Source organism: Hyla sarda, chromosome 2 (assembly GCF_029499605.1).
Source record: "Hyla sarda isolate aHylSar1 chromosome 2, aHylSar1.hap1, whole genome shotgun sequence".
NCBI lineage: Eukaryota > Metazoa > Chordata > Amphibia > Anura > Hylidae > Hyla > Hyla sarda.
This window is the reverse complement of record NC_079190.1, coordinates 37,032,617-37,057,414: the sequence shown is the minus strand read 5'-3', so window position 1 is coordinate 37,057,414 and position 24,798 is coordinate 37,032,617. Positions and strand designations below refer to the sequence as shown.

Here is a 24,798-nt window from a genome sequence, read left to right as displayed (position 1 = left end):
ACATCATCAGCGTCACAAACATCAGATGTTCATGCAGAATGTAGGCACAACAGACATATGGCCCTTGTCTTCTCTACAACTTCCCTTTTGGCTTTTGCATTTTCATTTAAAAAAAAATAATAATTATCTGGATGATTTACATCTATAGTCAAATAGGCTATCTAGGACTGTCAATTCATACAAGTGAATTTAGGAAATTTTTAAATACACCTTATTAAAGAAGAATCCCTCTGTTCTCTTGTATCAGGCTTCTTTCCTATTCTACTTCTAAACTTTATTCACTCTGAGAAAAATGCTCAATTCTAATTCTAAGAACTAACAGCTAACTGAGGGATAATGTTACATGATGCTTATACAAGTCTATGGATATGGTAGGGATAGAGAGTGAGATGGAAGGGGGAGTGAATAGTCAGAAAAGGCAGATTGACTAAACAAGAGCTTACTGGGAGTATTAGATCTCACTCCAGGACCTGATTAACATATAAGACTGATCATTACTGTCCTATAATGTCTTCCATGGAAACTGTCCCCTGAATGAGTGGAGTGCAGCACACATGTGCAGTCAGCCCTTCCTTCATTCTCTATAGGTATATACTGTGCACAAGTCCGCTCTCAGCCTCTCATGGATCATGCATTGCGCAGATGACCTGGTGCCATAGGTCCCAACCACTGAGGTATGCTGATAAGAAGAAAGATGTCCAGCAAACAACACATTCCGATAAAACATCTTGCTTTATTATGTCAGATTAAAAGCAAGTTCATTTAGCCAGGACAAACATATGGATAAGTCTAAGGCCAATTTACCTCTGTATTTGTGAAGAGAATTTGGACCCTCACCAATTGGCTTATTGTCCCCTATCCTGTTAATAGTGGAAAACTTTTGAGTTGGCAATACCCCTCAAAAACACCTCCAGTAATAAAAGGGTTAAATGGGCCCTCTGATTAAAACTAATGTTTGCTATTGCATTCCATATGGTAAATATAAAATATTTCTAATGTACTTTGTTTAAAAAAATGAAGTTTTCTATGTTTTATTTGTGTTTAAAAAAGCTGCCACTAGGTGTCTCCCTACTTGTCCAGAGCACATTCCCCCTCCATCTCTTGCACAGACTTTGGACTCCTGCTGGCCTGGCAGAAGTCCAAAATCAGGAAATGCAGTCTGGAGTGCTGAAGAGGGGGGTGCAGCCTTATCCAATCATAGATCATCACACACTGAACTGCTCTAGGCTGTGTGTAGAAGAGTGAGGAAGGAAGTTCTCCCCTGTATGGCTTCAGATGATGTCACGCCTGCTGGGGAACGCCCCTTCCCAGTCTGGGAATCTGACTGAGCAGAAAATACAGAGCAATATCAAGGTAGAAAACTAAAAAAATATTTAAAAAATAAAGGCAGGGGGTGATTTATCATGATGGGGGCAGTGAACTGGGAGGATTGTAACATTTCACAAGATCATGACAGGCACTCTCTAAAGATGGCCTCTGGTAAGAAAATACTAATGCGCCATCTGCGGTCTATACTATAGAAAAGCATAGAGATCTTCCCTACTTACCCTCTCACTGAACCGGTGTCGGGGACCCACTTTAAGAAATTCATAGACGTGAGAAATAATTTCCTGTACCTACAGTAAAGTTGTTTTTCAGATGATTAAAGCACCTGCTGTTTCAATTTTACCCATAAAACCTGTTTACTAGCGAGAAAAGGGCGAGTTCTGGTCCTTAGCACATTCCCCTCGCAGAATTGTTGGATTGGCTTCCACCGCAGATAACTTCTGTTATTTTATTCAATCTGAAGACAAAAGACTTTTTTTTATTCTTCCCTTTGCTGTTGAAATCCAACCTTCCCGCAGTCTTCCAGGTCTCCTGATGTCATATATTAATCATCATAACATCGATAAAACAACCATTAAGACATTCTTGATTTTCCACTGTGTAATAGTATTAACCGTAAGTCAGCACCACTTTATTTTTATTTTTTTTGGCTTTTTGGCTAAAGAAAATTTCCCCTTAAAATCCAAAAGGAAAAAAAAAAATCACCTCGGTGTAACATCTGGGTATGATATAGGCCAAGAAAATTCCCATAGAGAGTAACACTCAGCTTTTCCAGGATTCTGAATGGCAGAGAAGAAAAAAATAAATATAGAGAGATAGATGAGAGATAGAAACAAAGATAAAAAAAAAATAGATATATTACATATATAGACAGATATAAGAGAGAAAAAAGGTAGATAGAACAAATACACACACAGATAGATAGATAGATATGAGATAGATATGAGATAGATAGATAGATATGAGATAGATATGAGATGGATAGATATGAGATAGATAGATAGATATGAGATAGATAGCTTTCTATCTATCTATATACAAATATATACACACACAATATATATATATATATTTATATATATCCAGTGTATACCTTGAAGGGGTACTCCCCCCCCCCCCCCCCCTATACATCTTATCCCCCATCCAAACGATAGGGTATGTCATATGGGAGGGGGCGTGACGGCTGAGTTCGAGTGACACGCCCCCTCCAATAGACATGAATGGAGGGGGCTTGGCGTGATGTCACAACCACGGGCGCCCAAAGCCAGTGTTCTGAATTAAATGTTCAGAACGCCGGGGTGGTGCACCCTTCGCATAGGGGATAAGATATCTATGTGCGGAGTAGCCCTTTAAAAAGGAATCTGTCAGCTCTATTTGCTGCTGCTGGTTGCCAAACTTATAAAACAGCCTTTTTTTTCTCAGTCAAGTGTCAACCTTATGAACAATGTCAAAGGGGTGGAGCCAAGCGGCTTAAGTGCCACAGCTTGGCATGCTCCTCTCTTGATGTTACCTTCCAGCCCATCCTTGGCTGATGTAAAGGACTCTGTATATTAGTTATAAAGGAGCTGGAAGGTGAGGGCGAGTGGCAAGGCGTGTCAAGTTGTGGCACTTGAGTAGCTCGGCTCCACCTCCTTGACACTTGGCTGAGAAATAAAAAGACAGTATTATGAATTTGGCAACCATTATCAGCTCCAGGAAAGGTACAGTTTGCTTCTAAATCTTTAAATATACATATACATATATATGTTCTATATTCTCTATCTCTAAAGGCCTAACTCCCCCAAAAAAACTGGGGTTACATTGTGAGCCCCAATGGGAACAGGGACTAAAGCAGTGGTCTCAAACTGTGGCCCTCCAGATGTTTCAAAACTTCAACTCCCAGCATGCCCGGACAGCCAACGGCTGTCCGGGCATGCTGGGAGTTGAAGTTTTGCAACCAACGCCCATAGGCTTCCAAGTTTAAAGGGGTACTCCGGTGGAAAACTTTTTTTTTTTTTAAATCAACTGATGCCAGAAAGTTAAACATATTTGTAAATGACTTCTATTAAAAAAAAAATCTTAATCCTTCCAGTATTTATTAGCTGCTGAATACTACAGAGGAAATTCTTTTCATTTTGGAACACAGAGCTCTCTTCTGCTGACATCATGACCACAGTGCTCTCTGCTGACATTTCGGTCCATTTTAAGAACTGTGTAGGAGTAGGAGAAAATCCCCATAGCAAACATATGCTGCTCTGGACAGTTCCTAAAATGGACAGAGATGTCAGCAGAGAGCACTGTGCTCGTGATTCAGCAGAGAGCTCTGTGTTCCAAAAAGAAAAGAATTTCCTCTGTAGTATTAAGCAGCTAATAAGTACTGGAAGGATTAAGATTTTTTAATAGAAGTCATTTACAAATCTGTTTAACTTTCTGGCACCAGTTGAGTAAATAAAAAAAGTTTTCCACTGGAGTACCCCATTAAAGCCTGTATACCGGGAGGCTCTGTATTCTTATATAAGCGAGCAGGAAGTACACACGAAAAGCCGATATATATATATATATATATATATATACACACACACTGTAATGTCAAACTTTCTCAGGACCTCGGAGACCAAGCTCAAGTCAACTACAAGGGATGTTCACAATGTCATTATCATGTCTAAATATTTATCCCTGAACGGAAATCTCTTCCTCTTTATGTAACCAGTGCCGACTTCTGAGGTGGAAGTTTTCTATTGTAACAAACTATTATATACAGGGGGATTCAAAAAGGAATGGTGCAAAATGATCTCCTCGGTATTCAGAACTGAAAGAACATAACACAAATATATTACCATATTAAAGGGGTAGTCCATTGGTGAAAAACTTATCCCCTATCCTAAGGATAGGGGATAAGTTTGAGATCGCGGGGGGGTCCGACCGCTGGGGCCCCCTGCGATCTCTCTGTATGGGGGCCAGGCTCTCCGGACAGATAGCGGGTGTCGACCACCGCACGAAGCGGTGGCCGACACGCCCCCTCAATACATCTCTATGGCAGAGCCGGAGATTGCCAAAGGCAGTGCTCCGGCTCTGCCATAGAGTTGTATTGAGGGGGCGTGTCGGCCGCCGCTTCGTGCGGTGGTCAACACGCCCCCTTCCCGCGGGCTATCGGGGCCCCGTATAGGAGATCATGGGGGGCCCCAGGGGTCGGACCCCCCACAATCTGTAACTTATCCCCTATCCTTAGGATAGGGAATAAGTTGTTCACCACTGGAGATCTCATTTAAATATACTGTATACAACAAATGTCCATAGTGATTTCCATTGGTGACACGGCAGACGTCTAGGTGGTAGTCCACTTCTTTCCATACGTGGCCCAGCATCTCCGGTGAATTGTTTCGGGTGTGACCTATCAAAGGTTCCATTAGGTATCGGCAACAATCCAAATGGAAATGCTGAGGTGACCATCCTGCTAATAGACTACATTTGGCACATCGGTATGGCATAAGCTATTCCTGTAACATGTCCAGGTAGGAGCGGCCAGTGTGGGACCGGTGCAGCATCCTAATGGGAAGATGACGCTCAAATCAACTGGTTCCAGAAAGTTATGCAGATTTCCAAATTATGTATAAAGTGGGGGTACACTTTCCTCAAGTCTGGGCTTGATTGTCACCAATAAATGGGTGTATATAAAATATATGTAAAAAATTATGTAGATCCAGTAAATTATCATAAATTTACTGGATCTACATAATTTTTTGCATATCTTTTCTATACACCCATTTATTGGTGACAATCAAGCCCAGACTTGAGGAAAGTGTACCCCCACTTTATACATTGTTCACAGGTTGTATACGATACATAACCTTTTTCACATTAGTACTCGTCTGGCAGTAATACTATTGTCCCTATTGTCGGGTTGCAGCTACCTATACACATTTTTGGCTAGATTTGTAAATGACTTCTATATAAAAATCTTAATCCTTCCAGGTGCTGTACGCTCCACAGGAAGTTGAGTAGTTCTTTTCAGTTTGACAACAGTGCTCTCTGCTGCCACCTCTGTCCATGTCAGGAACTGTCCAGAGTAAGAGCAAATCCCCATAGTAAACCTCTCCTCCTCCGGACAGATCCTGACTTGGACAGAGGTGTCAGCAGAGAGGACTGTGGTCAGACAGAAAAGAACTACACAACTTCCTCTGTAGTATTCAGCAGCTAATAAGTACTGGAAGGATTAAGATGTTTACATAGAAGTAATTTACAAATCTGTTTAACTTTCTGTCATCAGTGGATTTGAAAACATTTGTTTTCCACCGGAGTACCCCCTTTAATATATTACTGCCAGGCAGGGTACAAAAAGTTCCTAGAGTTCTACTTTAATGTAGGAAGGTATTATTTATACTGACAGCAAGTGGAAATATGTACAGTATAGTATATGGTGATATCAAGGGCCTACAGTCATGGCCGTAAATGGTGGCACCCCTGACATTTTTCAAGAAAATTAAGTATTTCTCACAAAAGGATTGCAGTTACACATGTTTTGCTATACACATGTTTATTCCCTTTGTGTGTATTGGAACTAAACCAAAAAAGGGAGGAAAAAAATCAAATTGGACATAATGTCACCAAACTCCAAAAATGGTCTGGACAAAATTACTGGCAAAAAAGAAGGTTGTTTCAAGCATGTGATGTTCCTTTAAACCCACCTGGGGCAAGTAACATGTGTGGGCAATATAAAAATCACACCTGAAAGCAGATAAAAAGGAGAGAAGTTCACTTAGTCTTTGCATTGTGTGTCTGTGTGTGCCACACTAAGCATGGACAACAGAAAGAGGAGAAGAGAACTGGACAAGAGGACTTGAGAACCAAAATTGGGGGAAAATATCAACAATCTCAAGGTTACAAGTCCATCTCCAGAGATCTAGATTTGCCTTTGTCCACAGTGCGCAACATTATCAAGAAGTTTGCAACCCATGGCACTGTAGGTAATCTCCCTGGGTCTGGATGGAAGAGAAAAATTGATGAAAGGTGTCAATGCAGGATAGTCCGGATGGTGAAAAAGCAGCCCCAAACAAGTTCCAAAGATATTCAAGCTGTCCTGCAAGCTCAGGGAGCATCGGTGTCAGCGCAAACTATCCGTTGACATTTAAATGAAATGAAACGCTATGGAGGAGACCCAGGAGGACCCCACTGCTGACACAGAGACATAAAAAAGAAAGACTACATTTTGCCAAAGTGAACTTGAGTAAGCCAAAATCCTTCTGGGAAAATGTCTTGTGGACAGATGAGACCAAGATAGAGCTTTTTGGTAAAGCACATCATTCTACTGTTTACCGAAAACAGAATGAGGCCTACAAAGAAAAGAACACGGTACCTACAGTGAAATATGGTGGAGGTCAATGATGTTTTGGGGTTGTTTTGCTGCCTCTGGCACTGGGTGCCTTGAATGTGTACAAGACATCATGAAACCTGAGCATTACCAACAGATTTTGGGTCGCACTGTACAGCCCAGTGTCAGAAAGCTGGGTTTGTGTCGGAGATATGGGTCTTCCAGCAGGATAAAAAAAGGCCAAAAAGCCCCCAGAAATGGATGGCAACAAAGCGCTGGAGAGTTCTGAAGTGGCAGCAATGAGTCCAGATCTAAATCCCAATGAACACTTGTGGAGAAATCTTAAAATTGCTGTTGGGAAAAGGCGCCTTCCAATAAGAGACCTGGAGCAGTTTGCAAAGGAAGAGTCCAACATTCCGGCTGAGAGGTGTAAGAAGCTTATTGATGGTTATAGGAAGCGACTTATTTCAGTTATTTTTTCCAAAGGGTGTGCAACCATATATTAAGCTAAGGGTGCCAATAATTTTGTCCAGCCCATTTTTGGAGTTTGGTGACATTGGCCCTCATTTACTTAGAAAATCGGGTTGTAAGTCTATCTTGCTTTCTTACCCGACTGCTTTTTTCCCCTGATATTTATTATTATGTTGCATTCTGTTTGTCGCACGTGGGTTTTGTTGGTTTTGGTTTCCAAAAATGTTGCATCGTGACGCAGACTGGCGCAAAGATGCGCCAAAAAAACCCGACAAAACAAGTGGGGGCCATTATGTCCAATTTGTTTTTTTCCTCCCTTTTTTTTTTGTTTAGTTCCAATACACATAAAGGGAATAAACCTGTGTATAGTAAAACATGTGTTACTGCAATCCTTTTCTGTGGGAAATACTTCATTTTCTTGAAAAATTTCAGAGGTGCCAACATTTACGACCATGACTGTATATACCATAAAGACAAATAAAGTTTACACATTGATAATAGTGAATTGTTTATATATATATATATACATAGAGAGAGAGAGAGAGAGAGAGAGATATAGAGAGAGAGAGATAGAGAGAGAGAGAGAGAGAGAGAGAGAGAGAGAGATAGAGAGAGAGGGATAGAGAGAGAGAGAGAGAGAGAGAGAGAGAGAGAGAGAGAGAGAGAGAGAGAGAGAGAGAGAGAGATAGAGAGAGAGAGATAGAGAGAGAGATTTTCATGTTTGATTGACCATCTGCACTTATGGGGACAATGTGTACTGTGGCAGGCACTGTCTTGAGGACACTGGCAGGCAGCATGGCTGGCACTGTTGCAGACATTGGGCCTTATTTACTATTGTAGACCCGACCTGTTTTGTTGGGTTGTGCGTCAGAATTTGCGCCAGAAAAATTTAAAAACCCAACCTACTCTGCATTTTATGCAGAAAACCAGAATAAGGGGCATAACCGCCGAAAAAGGGTCGCATCATGGCATTTAAGAAAAATACCAATACCTTATTTACTAAGGTTTCACAGAAAATGTGGTGGATTTGAGCTGAGAAAAACCCCACAGATCAGAGCAGGTGTAAAAAAAAAAAAGCAAAATGTAGGGAAAAGTGTAAAACATAGTTAAACATTAGTAAATACAGTGGAAAAATACTTGTAGGGAAATTAAAACCCACAAAGAAAACTACACAACACTCTTAGTAAATCAGGGCCATTGTGGTTGTTGCGGATACAATGTGGCAGGAACGGCTATGGGAATAATGAAGTACCTGGTGTGGCTTGACCAGTTATGGGGACATGTTGGCAGGCATGTTATGGAGATACTGGTATGCATGGAGGTGGGCATTGTTATGGGGACAATTTGGTGATTAATGAGGAATGGAAGGTCTTGAGGACATGGGCAGGCAGAGCAGCTGGCATTGTCACATGCATTATAAAAGCATTAAAGGGGTACTCCAGAGGAAAACTTTTTATTTTTTTTTTATGAACTGGTGCCAGAAAGTTAAACAGATTTGTAAATTACTTTTATTTAAAAATCTTAATCCTTTTGGTACTAATTAGCAGCTGTATGCTAGAGAGGAAATTCTTTACTTTTTTAATTTCTTTTTTGTTTTGTCCACAGTGCTCTCTGCTGATATCTCTGTCCGTCCATGTCAGGAACTGTCCAGAGCAGCATAGGTTTGCTATGGGGATTTTCTTCTGCTCTGGACAGTTCTTTATTAGGCATCAGGTGTCAGCAGAGAGCTCTGTGGACAACACAAAAAGAAATTCAAAAAATAAAGCTTTTCCTCTGTAGTATTGGCTGTCTCTGCCTCAAGCATTGTGATTGTTATAGGGATATGCTAGCAGAACGGGTGGACACTAGCATTAGGCTAAGTTTCCACTTTTTTTTTTTAAACGCCAAGAAAAACGCCAATTCTGCCGCATGGCGTTTTTTTTGGCCAAAAACGCTGCGCCCAGATGTTAGCTGTAAATCAACGAGAAATTGCAAAATTCATATTCCACTTGGCGTTTTTCACTTTGGCGTTTTTTTTAATCCTTTTGGCGTTTTTTCACTCTTTTTTGGCATTTTTCAGCTCCTTGGCGGTTTTCAAAAATCGCAGCATGTTAAGCCATAGAAGTCTATGGGAGTGAAAAGATGCCAAGAAAAACGATATGTGGGTTTTAACTTTGGCGTTTTTGCAGGCAGTTTTTAATCTTTTGTGGACTTTAGCGATCCAAAAAAGTGATGGAGATACCTTTTTTATTACAATTTCGTAGGGTACCATTAAAAAAAAAAAAGATACAGTAGTGAAGGAAAAAATTGTATCTAACGAAAAAATGTTTATTAATTTTTAAAACAGGGATCAATTTATGTGGGCGGGCGGGGACCTAAAAATGTAGCCGACAATAATAAAAATGTAGTGTGTGTGTGTTTTTCACTTTTTTCTTTATTATTTAATTTTTTTTAGGTAGTACTACTACTCTCAGCATGGAACACACTGTTCCATGATGGGAGTAGTAGTACCTGTACTAATAGACAGATCGCCTGTTGCGATCCTCCTTTATAATGTATAGATGCGGTCACTCTTCTATGGTGCCCTGCACTGCCATATATATATATATATATATATATATATATATATATATATATATATACACCTATTCTTATTTCCGGCAGAGAGCTGTGATTGGCCAGATGGCTCCGGCCAATCACAACTCTCTGTGGGAAATAGGAATATGTGTATATATACGTCAGTGCAGGGGACCATAGAAGAGCGGCCGCCCGCATCTATACATTATATAGGAGGATCGCAACGGGTGTCAGGAGTGACATCCACTGTGATGTTTCCTTAACTGCAGGTACTACTACTCCCAACATGGAGCACACTCTGCTCCATGCTGGGAGCTGTAGTACCTGCATTAATAGACAGATCGCAACAGGTGTCAGAAGTTACACTCGCTACGATCTGTCTATTAATGCAGGTACTACAGCTCCCAGCATGGAGCAGAGTGTGCTCCTTGATGGGAGTAGTAGTACCTGCAGGTAAGAACAGACCACAGCGGGTATCACTACTGACACCCGATGCGATCGTCCTATCTATTACAGAGATGGAGCGGCTTTCTCCTGCACTCCGCATCTCTACATTATATCCGCCGGCCACTCACTTATTCATATTTCCCTCAGAGCTGTGATTGGCTGCAACCATCCGGCCAATCACCACTCTGGGTGGGAAATATGAATGAGTGATGTTCTATTCACATCTCTGGGTGTCAGGAGTGACACCAGGGGCGAAATATCAATTAGTACAGGAACTACTACTCCCATCATGGAACAGTCTGTTCCATGCTGGGAGTAGTAGTAATACCTAAAAAATGTAAAAAAAATAGAGAAAAAAAGTGAAACAAACACTTTATTAAAAATTTATTAAAATTTTGTTATAAAATATATAAAACAAAAACCAAGTAGAAACTTAGCCTTAGGCGGTTGTGTACTCGGTATTATTTATTACGGACATTTCTTTGAGCCCTTCAAATCTTATTTGCTAAATTATTCTATTATTTCAAAAAGAGTGGAGACCGAATACCGGGAAGGAAGAGAAAGACGAGGGAATTGTGATAAGAAAATAGCTGCAGCTTCATTACACCTAATACGGAGCGGATTATTTATTCATCTAAACTAAAACCAGTCGGGGGGATCAGCTTTAATGAATGATCAGCGCTGCATAATATTAGCAGCTTTAGATACTGATCCTATAAGAACGACAAAGAGGATGCCGGAGGTCAGAGGCAGTTCAGTCAAGTCATTAGGGAGAACAGTAAAGTAATGAAGCTGATTACATATGAATATATACATATATTTTATTTTACAATGTGCATGAGAAAAATTGCGCCAATTGAGAAATTACATACAGAACCTCTGTGTTCTGAGCCACCATCTTAGCCTATGTCCAGATGACAGAAATTCTGCATAGTTGCAGAAATATGCGGCCACATTAATTTGGCCAGAATTCTGTATCTATGCGCGATTTCTGTGGAATTCATGCAAAATTTATGCAGAATTTCCACATGAATTCCGCATGAATACTATGAGCACGAAAAAAAGGGATTTTAATTCATTGCTTAAAGGGGTACTCCACCCCTAGACATCTTATCAACTATCCAGAGGATAGGGGATAAGATGTCTGATCGTGGGGGTCCTGCCGCTGGGGACCCCCCGCAATATAGCATGCGGAACCCACCTGTTTCTGCTCCGGAAGCGCTGGAGGGTCTGGGTCCCGACCACCGGAACGGAAGTCCGTGACGCCATGACTCCGCCCCCGTGTGACGTCACGTCCCGTCCCCTCAATGCAAGTCTATGGGAGGGGGCGTGACGGCCTGCAGGGCTGTATTTACCATTAAAGACCCATAGGTGAGTGCCTAGGGCAGAAGTATTAAAGAAGCAGTATGAGTTTTAGATTGTGGGGGTCTGACCGCTGGGTGCCCCGGCTCTCTGCAAGAATGGAGTGTGTCTCTATAGGGAGCCAAAAATACTCACCTGCTCTCCCATAGGTATACATGGAGGGGGTGTATGAGGAGAGCTGCAGTGCCATATGTGAGATCGCAGGGGTCCCAGCGGACGGACCCCCCCCCCCCCCCCGATCTTAACCCCTTAGGGACCTATTTTCACCTTAAGGACTCAGCGTTTTTCCGTTTTTGCATTTTTATTTTTTCCTCATCACCTTCTAAAAATCATAACGCTTTCAATTTTGCACATAAAATTCCATATGATGGCTTATTTTTTGTGCCACCAATTCTACTTTGCAGTGACATTAGTCATTTTACCCAAAAATCCACGGCGAAACAGAAAAAAAATTAATTGTGCGACAAAATTGAACAAAAAATTTAATTTTGTACTTTTTGGGGGCATCCGTTTCTACGCAGTGAGTTTTTCAGTAAAAATAACACCTTACCTTTATTCTGTAGGTCCATACGGTTAAAATGATACCCTACTTATATAGGTTGGATATTTTCGTACTTCGTAAAAATATCATAACTACATGCAGGAAAATTTCTATGTTAAAAATTCTCATCTTCTAACCCCTATAACTTTTTTATTTTCCCACGTACAGGCCGGTATGAGGGCTCATTTTTTGCACCGTATTCTGAAGTTCTTATAGGTACCATTTCTGTATTGATCAGACTTTTTGATCACTTTGTATAAATTTTTTCATGATTTAAAAAGCGACCAAAAATACGCTATTTTGGACTTTGGAATTTTTTTGTGCGCACGCCATTGACCATGCGGTTTAATTAACTATATATTTTTATAGTTCGGACATTTCCGCACGCGGAAATACCACATATGTTTATTTTTATTGACACTTTTTTTTTTTTATGGGAAAAGGGGGGGTGATTCAAACTTTTATTAGGGAAGGAGTTAAATGATCTTTATTCACTTTTTTTTCCCACTTTTTTTTTGCAGTGTTATAGCTCCCATAGGGACCTATAACACTGCACACACTGATCTCTTATTCTGATCCTTGCAAAGCCATAGCTTTGCACGGATCAGCTCAGGCTTGGAGCAATCAAACCCCTTCAGACGCCGCGGAGACAGGTAAGGAGACCTCCGCCTGCGTCCCAGCTGATCGGAACATCACAATTTTATCGCGATGTCCCGATCAGCCCAACTGAGCTGCCGGGAAGCGTTTACTTTCACTTTCAGATGCGGCGGTCAACTTTGACCGCCGCTTCTGAAGGGTTAAAGGGGTATTCAAGGAAAAAAACTTTTTTTATATATATATCAACTGGCTCCAGAAAGTTAAACAGATTTGTAAATTACTTCTATTAAAAAATCTTAATCCTTTCAGTACTTATGAGCTTCTGAAGTTAAGGTTGTTCTTTTCTGTCTAAATCCTCTGTGATGACACCTGTCTCGGGAACCGCCCAGTTTAGAAGAGATTTGCTATGGGGATTTGCTTCTAAACTGGACGTTTCCCGAGACACATGTCCTTAGAGAGGATTTAGACAGAAAAGAATAACCTTAACTTCAGAAGCTCATAAGTACTGAAAGGATTAATATTTTTTAATAGAAGTAATTTACAAATCTGTTTAACTTTCTGGAGCCAGTTGATATATACAAAAAAGTTTTTTCCTGGATAACCCCTTTAATAGCGCGCAGCACAACGATCGGTGCCGCACGCTGTTAGCCCAGGTTCCCAGCTATGAATAGCAGCCGGGACCGACCCGGTGTGATGCGGGGTCATGGTGTGTCCCCATTTTAAACACCGGGACCGGGCTCAGGGCGTACAGGTACGGAGGGGGGGGAGGGGCTATGCCCTATAAACATATGTTGACTTGGATAACCCCTTTAACAGAAGCTAATGTTTTTTCCCATTGTGCTTCTATAACATTGCGAAATACCCATTATATGGAAATCAAAATGCAAAGAGCCCATCAATCTAAAAAAGCTACAACACACCATTCAAACAGAAAACCCAATTTAGTCTCAGTTATTTCTATGGTGCATAAATGTGTCTCTGCTTCCTTTGAAGTGCTGGGGAATTCTAGATGAGGTCAAGGGGCACTGGAAGAGAATAATGTTTAACAGACTGGACAGATAGAAAGAATCACAGGATTTTGGCCCACGCAGGGATGAGCTCATCCATATAACCAGCTGTGGACCATAGACTACACTGACCAAATAAGGCAACCGGCCCTACCAGCCGCAACCCTTCGGGGTTCCTGGGATTTCTACACTCGTAGTGGTGGACACTTCTTGCATCCTGTTATCCATATACCATCCGCAGGAAACCTTCAGCTTATTGCAGGACTCCATGACACTGCTGTTACTGATCCTTTAAAGGTCTTTTCTAGTATAACGCTGTACAATACAAAGTGCATTTCGATTCCTCACCATATATAAGATCTCAGTTTGTTATCAGTGAATGCTAGTTTATATCCACAGCCCTAAAATCTGGACAGACCACATGATAGATAATGGCTTGTTACAATGTTTACAGTCTAGGTCAGTGGTCTCCCCACTGTGGTCCTCCAGCTGTTGTAAAACTACCACTCCCAGCATACTGGGCCAATGGCCTAGGCAATCACCTGTGTTCCTGGTTGATACACGTTACCGTCACATTGCAATACATTCAGGGCAGGGTGGGCTGCTTGAGATTTGGTGGTTTATAGACTCTTCTCTCGATTCATTGTTTAAATCACAACAGATGATCCATTTGCTGCCATGGCCCCTGCTCTGGTGCAATCTACTGGGGTCAGTCACTGAATACATTAGCCCCTGACCCTGGATGTTGGTATCCCCCCACACCCCTTCCCTTCACCATCTTATATGTTGTAATCTCCCATACCCATTCCCTTAACCTCTTAACCTCCGTATATGTTGTTATCCCCCCCCATACCCCTTCCCTTCATCTCCTTATATGTTCTTATTCCCCCCATACCCCTTCCCTTCATCTCCTTATATGTTCTTGTTCCCCCCATACCCCTTCCCTTCACCTCCTTATATGTTCTTCTCCCCCCATACCCCTTCCCTTCACCTCCTTATATGTACGTATCCCCCCATACCCCTTCCCTTCACCTCCTTATATGTTCTTGTTCCCCCCATACCCCTTCCCTTCACCTCCTTATATGTTGTAATCTCCCCATACCCCTTCCCTTCACCTCCTTATATGTTCTTATCCCCCCATACCCCTTCCCTTAACCCCTTAACCTCCTTATATGTTGTAATCTCCCCATACCCCTTCCCTTCACCTCCTTATATGTTATTATCCCCCAATACCCCTTCCCTTCACCTCCTTATATGTTGTTATCCCCCCATACCCCTTCCCTTCACCTCCTTATATGTTCTTATCCCCCCATACCCCTTCCCTTCACCTCCTTATATGTTGTTATCCCCCATACCCCTTCCCTTCATCTCCTTATATGTTCTTATCCCCCCATACCCCTTCCCTTCACCTCCTTATATGTTGTTATCCCCCCATACCCCTTCCCTTCACCTCCTTATATGTTGTTATCCCCCCATACCCCTTCCCTTCACCTCCTTATATGTTCTTATCCCCCCATACCCCTTCCCTTCACCTCCTTATATGTTGTTATCCCCCATACCCCTTCCCTTCACCTCCTTATATGTTGTTATCCCCCATACCCCTTCCCTTCACCTCCTTATATGTTGTTATCCCCCCCATACCCCTTCCCTTCATCTCCTTATATGTTCTTATCCCCCCATACCCCTTCCCTTCACCTCCTTATATGTTCTTATCCCCCCATACCCCTTTCCTTCACCTCCTTATATGTTGTTATCCCCCCATACCCCTTCCCTTCACCTCCTTATATGTTATTATCCCCCCATACCCCTTCCCTTCACCTCCTTATATGTTCTTATCCCCCCATACCCCTTCCCTTCACCTCCTTATATGTTATTATCCCCCCATACCCCTTCCCTTCACCTCCTTATATGTTCTTATCCCCCCATACCCCTTCCCTTCACCTCCTTATATGTTATTATCCCCCCATACCCTTTCCCTTCACCTCCTTATATGTTATTATCCCCCAATACCCCTTCCCTTCACCTCCTTATATGTTGTTATCCCCCCATACCCCTTCCCTTCACCTCCTTATATGTTCTTATCCCCCCATACCCCTTCCCTTCACCTCCTTATATGTTCTTATCCCCCCATACCCCTTCCCTTCACCTCCTTATATGTTCTTATCCCCCCATACCCCTTCCCTTCACCTCCTTATATGTTCTTATCCCCCCATACCCCTTCCCTTCACCTCCTTATATGTTGTCATACTTCCTCATCCATCTTCTTCCCTCCGTAGCAGCAACAACTGATCAATACATGGGGGGTTTTATTGGAGCACTATATGGGTGTAATGTAGAACTGTTTTAGGGTATTTGTTGGTCATTGTTGGTGGTGTTTACCACATTGTAGTCTGCTATTTTGCTCTAAATCCCCAATGACTGCAGCCTTTGAGGTATTGGTCATACGGTATGGACCGGAAGAGCACAGTCATACTGGTCATGGTCTAGTATGGAAGAAAGTTGTTACAAAACTGATTACTATCTGGAATGGATACAACTGTAGCAAATTCTCAGCTGTGGTAAGTAATAGGTCTCATCTGCTTATCAGCACCCGGAAGTAAATAAGAGTGTTCCGATTCCCTAGTGTGAAGCCACACTAGTAGCTGGCTATACACGGCCAAAATGCGTCGGCCACAGGCGGTATGTATTGCATGTGGCTTCACCCTCAAAGTAAATAGAAATCTCGAAAAACGGTGAGAAATAAAGACAAAAAGGGGGAGATTTATCAAAACCTGTCCGGGGGAAAAGTTGATCAGTTGCCCATAGCAACCAATCAGATCGCTTCTTTCATTTTTAACAAGGCCTCTGCAAAATGAAAGTAGTGATCTGATTGGTTGCTATGGGCAACTGGGCAGCTTTTCCTTTGCACAGGTTTTGATAAATCTCCTCCATTGAGTTTATTAGGAAGCTGTGGGCCTTTTCATTATACCTTATCAAACCGGAAAACCCATTTAAGTGGCGCTTTAAGAATACGACCTATTAAGTGTTATAAATGCTGGAATAGGAAATTGCAGAATGATGATTTATTTCCCCACCGTCGCCTCTCCTCACACATAGCGTTTTGGGATCCAAATATCACTTCATCAAATTATACACGAACGGAAGAGGGATATTCTTGAGTTATTCTCAGATATACATTTACCGCATGACTGCGCCGGCGGTAGCGTCCCCAGGAGACAAGCGGAATGATTAAACCTCTTATCACTAAGTTCACAATCGTATCATGAAACCATTGTGTCTCGCTGCAACATTAAATAACGCTACAGAGGGGACCTGAATTACGATGGGAAAAATCCAAACAACCTGGGCGACTATTTCCAGATAGAGAAGAAGGGGCCATTTATAAATCTCTTCTGCTGCATTAGCTTCATGACACAACCAAATGGTGATGGAGCGGCACACATTACTAGGAATGGATGTTGTGCCCCCCCCCCCCCCCCCCCCCCGCCAGCCACGCCTCAATCATTTCATGGGGAAGACAATTACAACGATGGCCGTAATGAACCACATGAAGACAGTCGTGTAAAATGGCTGTAGATAGGGTCGCCACCTGGCTGGTATTTTATCGGCACAGACGGTATTTTGGACACCCTGACGGTATTTTTATATTAAAAATACCGGCCATTGCATTGCCGGTATTTTTATCAAACCAATCCTCCAACTGCTGGAATGTTGCACCATAACCTATACCAGTATTTCCCAACAAGAGCGCCTCCAGCTGTTGCAAAACAACAACACCCAGCATGCCCGGACAGCCGTTGGCTGTCCGGGCATGCTGGGAGTTGTAGTTTTGCAACAGCTGGAGGCACCCATGGTTGGAAAACACTGACCTATACTATATACTACTATATAGTCCAACATGCTGGGAGTTGAAGTTTTGAAACAGCTGGAGGCACCCCTGGTCGGGAAACACTGACCTATGCTATTTACTACTATATAGTCCAACATACTGGGAGTTGTAGTCTTGAAACAGCTGGAGACACCCCTGGTTGGAAAACACTGACCTATGCTATATACTACTATATAGTCCAACATGCTGGGAGTTGTAGTTTTGAAACAGCTGGAGGCACCCCTGGTTGAAAAACACTGACCTATCCTATATATTACTATATAGTCCACCATGCTGAGAGTTGTAGTTTTGCAACAGCTGGAGACACCCCTGGTTGGAAAACACTGACCTATATTCTATACTACTATATAGTCCAACATGCTGGGAGTTGTAGTTTTGCGACATGGGGGAGACACCCCTGGTTGGGAAACACTGACCTATACTATAATCTACTATATAGTACAACATGCTGGGAGTTGTAGTTTTGCAACAGCTGGAGACACCCCTGGTTGGGAAACACTGACCTATACTATATACTACTATATAGTCCAACATGATGGGAGTTGTAGTTTTGCAACAGCTGGAGGCACCCCTGGTTGGAAAACACTGACCTATATTCTATACTATATAGTACAACATGCTGGGAGTTGTAGTTTTGCAACATGGGGGAGACACCCCTGGTTGGGAAACACTGACCTATACTATATATTACTATATAGTGCAACATGCTGGGAGTTGTAGTTTTCATTTGGGGCAGCTGTTGAGCCACAGGCTGTTTCAGGGCATGCTGGGAGTTGTAGTTAGTAACTAACTGCAACTCCTGAATTTAATTTAAAAAAGTGATCAAAAACTCACATCAAAACAAAAATCGTACTGTTAAAAACTACAGATCGGGGCGCAAACAATGACCCCACATACAAGCCAGTATACAACTGTTATAGGTCTTGTAAGGGCTTACTCACATGGCTGTCTGTCTCCGTAATTTCATGCCTAATTTTAAAGGGGTATTCCAGCCATAGACATCTTATCCCCTATCCAAAGGATAGGGGATAAGATGTTTGATCGCAGGGGGGCCCGCCGCTGGGACCCCCAAGATCTCCGTGCAGCACCCACATTCTATGCAGGGCTAATGCTCTAGTCTTGGAACGTCAGGCCATGCAGCCTCCATTCATGTCTATGGCCGTCACATCCCCTCCTATAGACATAAATGGTCCCCTCCAGTCCCGGAAACGGGAGCAGCAGTTCGGCATAGAATGCGGGTGCTGTAAGGAGATTGCGGGGTCCTAGTGGCGGGCCCCCCCGCGATCAGACATATTGTCCCCTATCCTTTGGATAGGAGATAAGATGTCTATGGCCGGAATACCCCTCTGTTCAAGCATTTTGCAAAAGGTTGTAAATGGTTCCCATTGATGTCAATGTGATTGTTTTACAGTCTGTTTGCACCAGTCTGATTTCTATTCAATGTATTTTTTTTTTTTTTACAGGAAAAAAGAAGGTGCAGGCAGAAACGGATATAATAAATTTAACATTGAAGTCAATGGGAAATGGAGGAGCCTTTAATGTCATCCGTTTGCACTCGGTGTTTCCAATCCCTTTTTGATCCGTTATTACTTCTGAGCATGCTGTGGGTGTAAGCAACCAGGAAGTAGCCAGACAAAAATAAAAGCGGACAATAAAGGATACAAACAGATAAAAAACTGATGCAAAATGATGTCACTTAAATGGCATCCTTTTATTAGTATGGTCCGTTTAGCAGCCATGACGGGAGAATAGCGGGACGGGAGAGAACGGCCATGTGAACCTCCACTAACTTTACATCCTTTTATTTAAAATCTTGGTTAAAGGGGTATTCCAGTTTCAGAAAGTTGTATTTAAATAAATCTATCACCCAGGGGTCAAGTCCTGGGAAAAAAAGTGTGGGAACTTACCCAAGATTTCCACTTAAAGGGGTACTAGACATCTTATCCCTTATCCAAAGGATAGGCGATAAGATGTCTGATCCCGGGGATCCCGCTGCTGAAGACCCCCACGTTCTCCCAGCTGCACCCGGCGTTCGTTTAAAGCATTGATTGCAGCACCGGAGGCTCGTGACGTCACAGCCCCTCAATGCAAGTCTATGGGAGGAGGGACCCCCGCAATCAGACATCTTATCCCCTATACTTTGGATAGGGGATAAGATGTCTAGGGGCGGAGTATCCCTTTAAGGGCGTGTCCTGCAGGACTCCTACTAATGGGAACTGCGTTCCTGCTGTGGAAAAAATGCAGGAACTCCGTTCCCATGAGTTCCTGCAGGACATGAGCCCTGCTATCACCCCAAGATATATAACTTATTAATACAGTATTATCTCAAATTGTACTCACTTCAGCATATTTTTTGTACATGATTCACCCCTGACAGGAAGTTGTGTAGTTCTCTCATTGTCAGTGTGGTGTTGTCTCAGCAGCTCCCTGGCTCCTCCCTTAGATGCCATGTCATCCTCTGCTATCTCAGGAGGCATGGCTAGATCTTGTCTCTAAGCTCTAACCCTGCCCCCTGAGTGATACCAGACCTCTGACCAGCCCCTACAGACTACATCACCATCTCCCTGTCACACCAATACATATATATCTTTATCAGGACATTTAGGGAGAATAAGGTGTGTATACAGTACGCTGCCTTGTGCTGAACAATGCCACAGGCAGAGGAGCAGATGTGGAGTCTGGGTTGCCTGGCAGGGCTTGTTGGCTAGGTTGGTGCATGCCCGAGGTAGACACAGATACCATGTGGAGTTCTAAGGCTTTATTTCAGGTGCAGAACAACGCGTTTCGAGGGGGCACCCCTCTTCATCAGGTTCATAACCTAGCCACCAAGTCGGATTTCCACTGGACATCTGGCTAGCCCTGCCAGGCAACCCAGACTCCACATCTGTACACCACTTCCAGACTGTTTGCCAGTCGGCCGGCTGCCTCCCGACATATACATTCAAAGCGTGCATCAGTGTTGTGCCTGCTCGCACAACAGAAAAAGGTGAGCATCCTTTGATTTCTTCTAAAAAATACCTATTCTGGACTTACTACACCACTGGAGCGCCATCTCTGCTTTTTTTTCTCTCTGCTCTCTCACAGGCAGAGGAGCAGACAGTCCTGACACTAAATACCAGTAATTCCCAAATAGCGTACTTACTTTTGCTGCACCAATCTGTTCCTTTCTAAACTTTTCCAGGGGGGATATTAAAACGTCATTGGCATTCTGGATCTGTAAAATAAGAAGAAAAAAGAAAACCTTTATATAAACAAAATTATTTATCATGTGATATTCAAATGATTCAGAGAATTCAAATAATACAGAGAATGTAGCAAACTGCTGACCACTAGAGATGAACGAACTTACAGTAAATTTGATTCGTCACAAACTTCTCGGCTCGGCAGTTGATGACTTTTCCTGCATAAATTAGTTCAGCTTTCAGGTGCTCCCGTGGGCTGGAAAAGGTGGATACAGTCCTAGGAGACTATTTCCTAGGACTGTATCCACCTTTTCCAGACCACCGGAGCACCGGAAAGCTGAACTAATTTATGCAGGATAAGTCATCAACTGCCGAGCCGAGAAGTTCGTGACGAATCAAATTTACTGTAAGTTCGCTCATCTCTACTGACCACTAAAGGTTAGGTCTGCCATAACAACCATGTCACTCCTTTTAATTGTACTATTTAAATGTCTATGTGAAATTTTAATAATAAAAAAAAAAAATATATATATATATATGCACACACACTTTTGAATAGGTTGCAACTTGTTTTTACAGGTCCTGTGTTACTCCATGGCAGTATCTTCCATCCAGTGTGCTTCCAGCTGTTGCAAAACTACAACTTCCAGCATGCCTGGACAGCCGTTGGCTGTCCAGGCATGCTGGGAGTTGTAGTTTTGAAACAGCTGGAGGCACACTGGTTGGGAAACATATTTCTATGGTATTAGACCACAAAAACTGTCTCGGTGTGATTCCTTATGTGTTCTTGACTGCTAGCTAACCTACTATACGTGCGCTACAAGTAAGTTGTGGGAGCTGCCAAGTGAATGGAGCAGCGCGCATGCGCTCCATCCATAATAAAAATCTAGAGCCCCTGCAATTTGACCCTTATCACCTATGCTGTGCATAGTAGATAAGTAATGTTAACTCAAAATACCCCTTTAGGACCCTTTGCAAAATTGCTTATTTTAGAAGCACTGTCATAATAAAAAGCAAAACAAAATTGGGTGTAAAAAAAAGTTTTGCCGATTTAAATTTAAAATGCTTAAAGAGGTACTCCGGTGTAAAACATTTAAATTTTTTCCCAATCAACTGGTGCCAAAAAAGTTAAACAGATTTGTAAATTACTTCTATTTAAAAATCTTAACCCTTCCAGTACATATTAGCTGCTGTATGCTCCATAGGAAGTTCTTTTCTTTTCAAATTTCTTTTCTGTCTGACCACAGTGCTCTCTGCCGACACCTCTGTCCATGTCAGGAACTGTCCAGAGCAGGAGAAAATCTCCATAGCAAACCTATCCTGCTCTGGACAGTTCCTGACATGGACAGATGGTCAGCAGAAAAGGTGATCAGACAGAAAAGGAAATGAAAAAATACAGTAAAATAACTTCCTGCGGAGCATACAGCAGCTGATAAGTACTGGAAGTACTGGATTAAGATTTTTATATAGAAGTCATTTACATGTCTGTTTAACTTTCTGGCACCAGTTGATTTAAAAAAATAAAATAAAATTCCCCCAGAGTACCCCTTTAAAGGCTAAACCAAATAAAAACCTGTTACATCAACGATCATCCAGGTGGGGAAGACACTATGACATGAATTATCTATTGTGAAGAACTCCTGATTCTGGAGAGTGTATAAAAATTAATAGATATACTTTAAGAGTAGGATCACATGTAGTGCATCAGCAGCATATTTCACGCTGCGGATGCGTCGATGGCACTCGCAATGTGAGTTCCCTTCTCTGGCCGGGTAGTGAAGTGTGTCCGCTTCTATCGGCAGATTTCCCGCTCCGCATCTGCTGCTACAAGCAGGCACTGTGTCTACAGCGCAAAATCTGCTGTTAAGAGCGGACACCCAGAGCTCTTGTGACTGTCGTCAGCTCATCTGCATGTGACCCTGTGCTAAATAATACAACAGCAAAAAAAAAACAAATGTATAGAACAATTACATTCCCTAAGGGTTGCATAACATTGCAGTGGGTCCCTAACATGACACTGGCGTAGCGCCGCGCGGCAACCACTGCCTCCGAGACACCAAGCCCATAGGGGGAATGACCCAGTGGCCAGGCAGCCCCACTGCTGCCCGACCAAGCCCCCGACTCCGGGCCAACCCACCCCACAGACAAAGCACAACAGCAACAATGGCCGCCACTGAGCACCACACCAGTGTGAACACCTACCATGTGCTCCTTGGCAGAGGGCCAGGAGGAAACCGATATGCAGTCTCCTGCTAATTAAAACTGGTGTGGTGCTCTGTGGTGGCCATTGTTGCTGTGATGCTTTGTCTGTGGGGGCGTGAGGCCCAGGGCTTGGTCGGGCAGCAGTGGGGCTGCCTGGCCACTCGGTCATTCCCCCCTATGGGCTTGTTGTCGCGAAGGCAGTGGTCGCCACCCAGCGCTAGGTTAGGGACCCACTCTGACTAGGTGGCCTTGACGTGGCGAGTGGGCTTGTACTTTTTGATCAATATGTTTACTATCAACCTGTTAGTTGTTGAAATTATGCTGAGCAGCAAGTAGATCAAAATACAAATGGTGGATGTGCGGCTATGTTTCTCTATTTTTGTTGTACAAAGGGTATTTTGTGTTTCCTCCATTTGGGAATAATGATACCAATTGTTGTAAACTTCTCCCCAAGCTCCTTGGCGATGGTCTTGTAGCCCATTCTGGTCTTGTGTAGGTCTACCGTCTTGTCCCTAACGTCCTTGAACGGCTCTTTGGTCTTGGCCCTGGTGGAGAGTTTGGAATCTGATTGACAGGTGTCTTTTATACAGGTAACAAGCTGAGATTAAAAGCATTCACTTTAAGAGAGTGCTCCAAATCTCAGCTTGTTACCTGTATAAAAGACACCTGGGAGCCATAAATCTTCCTGATTGATAGGGGATCAAATACTTAATCAATTCATAACTTATTTAAAATGTTTTTTTTTTTCAAGATTTTTTTGTTGTTATTCTGTCTGTCACTGTTCAAATAAGCCGACCATTATAAATATAAACGGATCATTTCTCTCTCAGAGGGCAAACGTACAAAATCAGCAGGGGGTCAAATACTTTTTTCCTTCACTATTAATGTATAAAATGTCATAAAACTGTGATTGGATGAAACATGACTTCTGAGACCCCATCAGTCATGACAATGAGGAGGCCCAGGCCTTTTTCTCAGTGAGGAGTTGGATGCACATGGCTGCCGCTCTTGATAGGAATGAATGAATAACTAATTTCTGACAAGCTGTTAAAAAATTCTGATCTCTTTCTAATAAAAAAAATTATTAAAAAATCAGTTGTAAAAAAATAAATAAAATCATAATAATAAAAAATAAACAGCAAATGACTTGAAAATGAATGTATTGTTCTCCGCGAGGCCCCAATGTATCTTCGTACCATTCCCCCCAATGACAACCCCTTTCGGCATCACAAATCTCACTTGGCGCATAAGTCACGCTCATGTTTCATATACAAAAAAATTGATTCCAAATATAGATTTTTTTTCAAGTTCCACAATAAATTTAGAGCCGACAGATTTGTGGATGGGCCGTTGACAGAAATAGCAGCACCAGAGCTTTTAGTTGAGAATGTGTTACCAGTCTACAATATTTCAGTCATGTGCTCGAATTCTTGAGAAAAAAATGCATTTCCTGACTTTTCTGAACTATCCCTTAGGACAAAAGGCAGAACTTAAGCAATTCATCACTAAAAACACTATTAATGAACTCCGAGAGGGGCATTGACCTTTACTCTTCCCTACTTGGATGTGAAGAAGTCATGGCTGGCCTGCCTGGGAAATGTGACCATAAGAAACAGGATGACCCAATGGAGTGTTTAATCGTGTATGAAAATGTGGTGGGCATGGAGGCTGTAAGACGTCACTAGGGGTCCATATTATACTAAGGAGCAATAGGCACACCATCTGCTGCCGAAGAGTGGAGCCTCCACTGTAAGAGGTATTCTCCTATGGCCTGTTATGGAACATGGCTAGAATTTCTTTTTTTAAAGTCTCTGTATGGTTTACTATGCAACAAGAGACATATGGAGGTACAGTATGGAGTAGAGTATAGACCTCTACAGATGGCAAATTACGGCCTCATGAACCTCTGTGGTTATATGGAGTTGGAAGAG

General features: G+C 42.5%; 1 protein-coding gene across 1 annotated transcript in view; it reads right to left on the bottom strand.

Moving 5' to 3' along the window:
• Positions 1-24,798, bottom strand: part of ARHGAP42 (Rho GTPase activating protein 42) — a 317,056-nt gene that overhangs the window by 110,373 nt on the left and 181,885 nt on the right. The window contains 1 exon segment of the mRNA XM_056561532.1: positions 20,626-20,697. Coding sequence (XP_056417507.1) covers positions 20,626-20,697 — 72 coding nt within the window.